At 41.8% G+C, this 6285-nt stretch overlaps 1 protein-coding gene across 1 annotated transcript; it reads left to right on the plus strand.

Moving 5' to 3' along the window:
* Nucleotides 1-232: 232 nt before the first annotated feature.
* ENC1 (ectodermal-neural cortex 1 (with BTB domain)) lies at nt 233-5567 on the plus strand. Its single transcript, XM_010006369.1, has 2 exons — nt 233-2039; nt 5273-5567. Exon 1 carries the CDS (start codon nt 239-241, stop codon nt 2006-2008), a length of 1770 nt encoding a protein of 589 aa, XP_010004671.1. The 5' UTR covers nt 233-238; the 3' UTR covers nt 2009-2039; nt 5273-5567.
* The last annotated feature ends 718 nt before the right edge of the window (nt 5568-6285 follow it).

A 6285-nucleotide genomic window follows, 5' to 3' on the forward strand; every position in this document is an offset into this window, starting at 1 on the left:
AAACCTGCTCTTGGGCAACAAATTTAGAGTATGTCATTTAAGAAACTCATCTTAGAAAAAAAAAAAATAAATACATGCCAAATGTGGATGTAATTCTCTGTTCACTCTTCTATAAATTAAGACTTTTTTCTCCATCTTGTAGTCAATAATAGAGGCACTTTTTGATATGTAAAAACAACACCAAATTTAACTGTCTCATTAATCTAATTTTTTTTTTCTTTTATAGGTGTGAAAGAAAATGTCAGTCAGCATGCATGAGAATCGCAAATCTAGGGCCAGTACTGGCTCCATAAACATATACTTGTTCCACAAGTCATCCTATGCTGATAGTGTCCTTACTCATCTGAACCTTCTGCGTCAGCAGCGTCTCTTTACAGATGTGCTTCTCCATGCTGGGAACAGGTCATTCCCCTGCCACAGAGCTGTCCTAGCTGCTTGTAGCCGCTATTTTGAAGCAATGTTCAGCGGAGGATTGAAGGAGAGCCAGGACAGTGAAGTCAACTTTCATAATTCAATTCACCCAGAAGTCTTGGAGCTTCTTCTGGACTACGCATATTCCTCCAGGGTTATCATCAATGAGGAAAATGCAGAGTCACTGCTGGAGGCTGGTGACATGCTAGAGTTTCAGGACATTCGGGATGCTTGTGCAGAATTTCTGGAGAAAAACCTGCATCCCACTAACTGTCTTGGCATGCTGCTGCTGTCAGATGCTCACCAGTGCACCAAGCTCTATGAGCTCTCCTGGAGGATGTGCCTTAGCAACTTCCAGAGTATCAGTAAGAGTGAAGACTTTCTCCAGCTGCCAAAAGACATGGTAGTGCAGCTCCTTTCCAGTGAAGAGTTAGAAACTGAAGACGAAAGGCTGGTATATGAATCAACTATCAACTGGGTCAGCTATGACCTGAGTAAGCGTCACTGTTATCTGCCTGAGCTATTGCAAACAGTGAGACTGGCCCTCTTGCCAGCCATATACCTCATGGAAAATGTGGCCATGGAAGAACTTATCACCAAGCAAAGGAAAAGCAAAGAGATTGTAGAAGAATCTATAAGATGCAAGTTAAAGATCTTGCAGAATGATGGAGTGGTCACTAGTTTGTGTGCCAGACCCCGAAAAACTGGCCATTCACTTTTCCTTTTGGGTGGCCAAACCTTTATGTGTGACAAGCTGTACTTGGTGGACCAAAAGGCAAAGGAGATCATTCCAAAGGCTGACATACCAAGTCCACGGAAAGAGTTCAGTGCTTGTGCCATAGGCTGCAAAGTGTATATCACCGGGGGAAGAGGATCAGAAAATGGAGTCTCCAAAGATGTGTGGGTGTATGACACTCTTCATGAGGAGTGGTCAAAGGCTGCTCCCATGCTGGTAGCTAGGTTTGGGCATGGCTCTGCTGAACTTAAGCACTGTTTGTATGTAGTAGGAGGACACACCGCAGCAACTGGTTGCCTTCCAGCTTCTCCTTCAGTATCCTTAAAGCAAGTAGAACAGTATGACCCTGTGACCAACAAATGGACCATGGTTGCCCCACTGAGAGAGGGCGTAAGCAATGCAGCTGTAGTCAGTGCAAAGCTTAAGCTGTTTGCTTTTGGAGGTACCAGCGTTAGCCATGACAAGCTGCCCAAAGTTCAGTGCTATGATCAGTGTGAGAACAGATGGACAGTACCAGCCACCTGCCCCCAGCCCTGGCGCTACACAGCTGCAGCTGTTCTGGGCAACCAGATTTTTATTATGGGTGGAGATACTGAATTCTCTGCATGCTCTGCTTATAAATTCAACAGTGAGACATACCAGTGGACTAAGGTGGGAGATGTGACAGCTAAGCGAATGAGCTGCCATGCAGTGGCATCTGGAAACAAGTTGTATGTGGTTGGAGGCTACTTCGGCATACAGAGGTGCAAAACATTGGACTGCTATGATCCCACATTAGATGTATGGAACAGCATAACAACTGTGCCCTACTCGTTAATTCCCACAGCATTTGTCAGCACATGGAAGCACCTCCCTTCATAATTGTGTGTATGGTGCAAGTACAAATTATCAGGTAAGAAACAGCACATTTGAATTCCACTGTAATAATAATGAAGCTTTTTCAGCAGCAGTCTGAGGAGGGTGAGTATATGCAATCCAGTTTTACAGCTGGAGCATCTGAGACACATGCATTCATAGACTGTTGTAAGCCAGGCACTGCATCTGTGACAAAGCCAGATGCTCGCTTTATGGGGCCTTTTTCTCCATGATTTAGGTGTGAAGTACTGAGCAAAAGTAACTTTTTCAACTTGTGGGGAAATGCAGGTGATCTTCAGGAAACTGAATCCTGCTCTGTGTTTAAATACTAAATGCATACTCAACAAGAGTTTGGTGCCATTTTCCTGACAACAGAGGCTAGGTCACACCATATATCCAGTGACAGTGCTCAAAAAGATGCTCTGAATTCTAATCTGAAGCCTGATAGTGAATTCACTTGAATTTCCAGGCGGAGAGCATGCTTTCTCCATTCAGACAGCCTTTAGGGGAACTTCCTGTCTTAGGAAAGGCACGACATGCCCAACTTTCTATCTCGTCTAGACAGCCTGGTCGCACCTGCGTGGACTAAGGTGGCATTTGCTCCAGTGATACACTTTAAAATACAGATTTTTCAAAATACTTATGGTCGTATACATTGGACTAGATATAGTGTCAGTAAGACATAATCAATATTGCTGGCTGAAATAATGATCTGTCTATAGCAGGCACTCTTCCAAAACAGTTTAATTATACACAATGGGCCAAGTGCTTACCAGATACAACTTCAGCATTGTATTACAAGCAAGTCTGAATTTGGCCTTGCTTGTTTGGTTGTTGATTTCTGATTTTTAGGAGCAGGGGAGAAAATGTTCATGGAAAAGAACATTATAAAAATCTGGGTACCTACACATATTGCCAGTGTTTTTCAAATCTGTGGTGTGTTTTTTCATAATAACTACTAACTGTTACTTCAACTATTACTAATTTTCCCTTATTTTTATCTTCTAGAGTTACATCACTTGAAATAAGTCACTGACATTTTCCAGAACTATTAAGCTGTGTATTTTGCAACAAATCTGGCAGACTCCCCTTAGTGTTGTATTTCCCTCACTCCCCCCTTGAGTCTTTAGTGCAGAATCACAGTTACCACCAGCCAACCAACCAAATATACTGGCATGCTTAATCCTGCATAATCTAAGCCCTGTGAGTGGCAATTTCTTTTTGGATTTGAACAGTGTGTAGTGTAACCATGAAGGCAAGGAAGGGTCTAAGCGACAAGGCAAATAAATACAGTTGCAGTAATTAAACAAGCTCTGTATTTACATCTAAGTCTTGTGCCATCAGCTGCTCTTGTCTCAGGTGGTTGTTTGTCTGTAAGACACTGCTCTCTTTTCTCGTTGCTTTTTTTTTTTTCCCAGGCTTACTGCTGGGGAGATCCTTGAGACTTAGCAGATCCTGGGTGCTGGGAGTAGTTGCACCCCTAACAGCCAGTGAATGGAAGCCCTGATCTCTGTGCAGTGCCTTCTACCCTAGCTGGGAACAAAATCTTGACATCTTCAGTTAATTTCTATTATTTCCGACTTCCAGCAGTTCTCAGTGTTATCAGAGCAGCATTATTGAATGCCCGGACTCAAGTCTGTGCCAAGAAAAATATTGACTTACTCTTCTGAGACTGACTTAATTGTTCTAAAGTTTACAGTACATGAGAGGGAGTGTTTTACTTTGAAAAAGAGTCTTGAGAATGTAACGGTGCAAAAAGCTTTCCTTTGCAGTATCTTGCTAAAATCCATTATTTTAGTTTCAGTAACACTTAAAATAACTGGCTTAAGTAGCACACAAAGTAACTGGCTGAACACAGCTGCAGACTAAAACTTTCCAATGCTGTGTGCTCATCCAGCAAGTACGGTTTTTCTTGTACTGACTCCTGCTGCTTTGTCTGTGGGTGGGAGGGACAAAAAGGAAATTACTTCTGATTACCCTCTATTTTCATGGTGCTGTGTGGCCCCAGACTGCTCTTAGGAAGACTTCAGTCTGCTTTGTCCTGTTCCTCAAACTTGAGACTGTTGAGTAAGTTGGGGTTTTGTTGGTTGGTTGGTTGTTTTTTTTGGCCCTGTGTTTTGGAATTGTTTATAACTTTTTAAAAAAAGTTTATCCTATGATATGAAACATTGTTTTGGCTTCAGTGTTGATGCATGTGTTTCAGTGGGAAGAACAACATGCTACCCTGAAGAATGTCTAGGGAACACTAATCAACACTAAGTGCAACGACTTTTTTTTTTAGATAGCCTGTTTCAAGCCCATAGTTGCAAAGAGGTTCGATGCTCTGGGCTGTTACGTAGGCTACCATGTTTCCTGTGAGTGTTCCCTGTTCTTGTTTGCACAGCTTGGGAGGGGTGTGTTGTGTTCAAATGAACTGTGAGTTCACTGGAGCTCCTTTGCATTGTAATGATGTAGGATTTGCTTCCTAAAATTTTAGCATTGCTCTCAGAAATTGTGATGAGCTGATGATGGTTTGAAAACTGGCATTTTAATATAGCTTCATTTTGAAAGTGCATAGCATAATCTCAGCATATAAAGGCTGAATATTTCATTGTATAATCAATTTTTATAAAAGACTGTAGGATAGAATTACTGATGCATGGTGCATTGCTGTGTGAAAAGAAATGAGGCAGACTTCTGCTCTAATGAATAGCAGATATGTTTTAAGTAAGGGGATTATATGCCCCTTTCTATATTGTGAATAAATTCAATTCAGAATTCTTCATGTTGAATGGAGGAGTTGGAGTGAGGCACTTTCACCTTCTCTTCTGCTTAATTCCAACCAGGTTTCCCTTGGCCCAGGGACAGAAAAAAATCTTTGTTACATGTTCATGCGTTTACGTGGGCTTTTGTGGAAGAGAAGTTGCACAAGGTTATGTTTGCTTAAAACAAATTCACAAACTTTTAGCATTGTGAGTGAACATAGAAATGTTGAAGTATGCAGAATGCAGAGACCATCATATTAAACTGTATTGGGCCAGTTTGATTTAGGTTTCAAATTACTGAATTTAAAGCTGAATAATTATGTTATTGGCTTGCTTATTTATCAGTAGTTGGTATTGCACAGGAACACTGAAGTGGTGGTGGGGTGAGGAAAGCCCATCAACTGGATTGTGTCCTAAACCTATCTTCTAAATTTTCTGACATCTAACAAAAACCTTGTCTGAGCAAACCCCTTTACATGTTTTATCTTTTTTTTTTTTTTTTTCTCCCCTCTTCCTGTGCTTTTAGTGTACTCCCTCATTTGGATAAGAGAATTGGAACCTCAGATCTGGAGAAACAGTTTTAATGAAGAAAAATCATTTGGTCTCTCTTACATTTGAAGAAAATAATCTGCACCTTGTAAATTATCTAACCTGGACATGAAGGAATGGTAGGACAAAAAAAGTCTTAAGTGCTTCAGCACATGGTTTAAATATTAATGGATGAACCCATGATCTGGTCCTTGTGCTAGTAATTGTGGATTAATGCCAACATTAATCAGTCCTTTAAAGGAGAAAAAGAGACGGAAGTTCTCTGAGCTGTGCAGCACACAACACTCGATTTCCATGGACTCTGCTGTTATAAATGTGAAATTTGAAATGGTTGTCACCTCTCTTTGTGGTGGTTTTTAAGTGCCAGCGCCAGCTGCAGGAGGAGCAGGCCAGCTGAAGTGGTGAAACACCGCTCTGAATGAAGATACAAGTGTTGCTGCTGACCTCTGCTAACCGGAGCCTGCTTGTCTGTGGGCAGTGTCCACAGCATCTCTCAGATCCTGTGCTGCGTTGTCCTGTGTGCAGCAAGTGACCCCTCCCCTTGATAACAAACAGCCCGGTGGTGAAATTTTTCTGAAACCTTGGGGAACAAAACTTACATCCCCCAAACGCTCCTTGTTCCCTTTCATCCCTGTATTTATAAGTAATTCAAACTGTTCCGTTCCTGTTATGTTACTTGTTATAGATAATAGTTATTTATTGTTCAGTGCTTGCATGCTGAAACAATGCCTGCAATTGTCTTCATGTCACAAGGGTTTGTGTGAATTGTTGTACGTTTTGCACATTTTGTGATCTCTGACTTTCTCTGCTGCACAAAGAAAGAGAACTGCTCGGTAACAGTTGGAGATGGGAGGGAGGTGTGGCTTCCTGGTCGGAAATGTGGGGATTACAAGGCAGGATCTTAAATTACACACATCCTAAAGGAAGAAGCCATGGAGGTCACTTTCTCAGGCCACCAGCTCCCCAGGTTGCATGTGGTGTGTCTTGTAG

Source organism: Chaetura pelagica, unplaced genomic scaffold (assembly GCF_000747805.2).
Source record: "Chaetura pelagica isolate M959 unplaced genomic scaffold, ChaPel_1.0 scaffold559, whole genome shotgun sequence".
Taxonomy (NCBI): Eukaryota; Metazoa; Chordata; class Aves; order Apodiformes; family Apodidae; genus Chaetura; species Chaetura pelagica.

Bases quoted from the DNA above. Each gene is read 5' to 3' on its own strand.
- ENC1 (XM_010006369.1), top strand. From the start codon at position 239: ATGTCAGTCAGCATGCATGAGAATCGCAAATCTAGGGCCAGTACTGGC.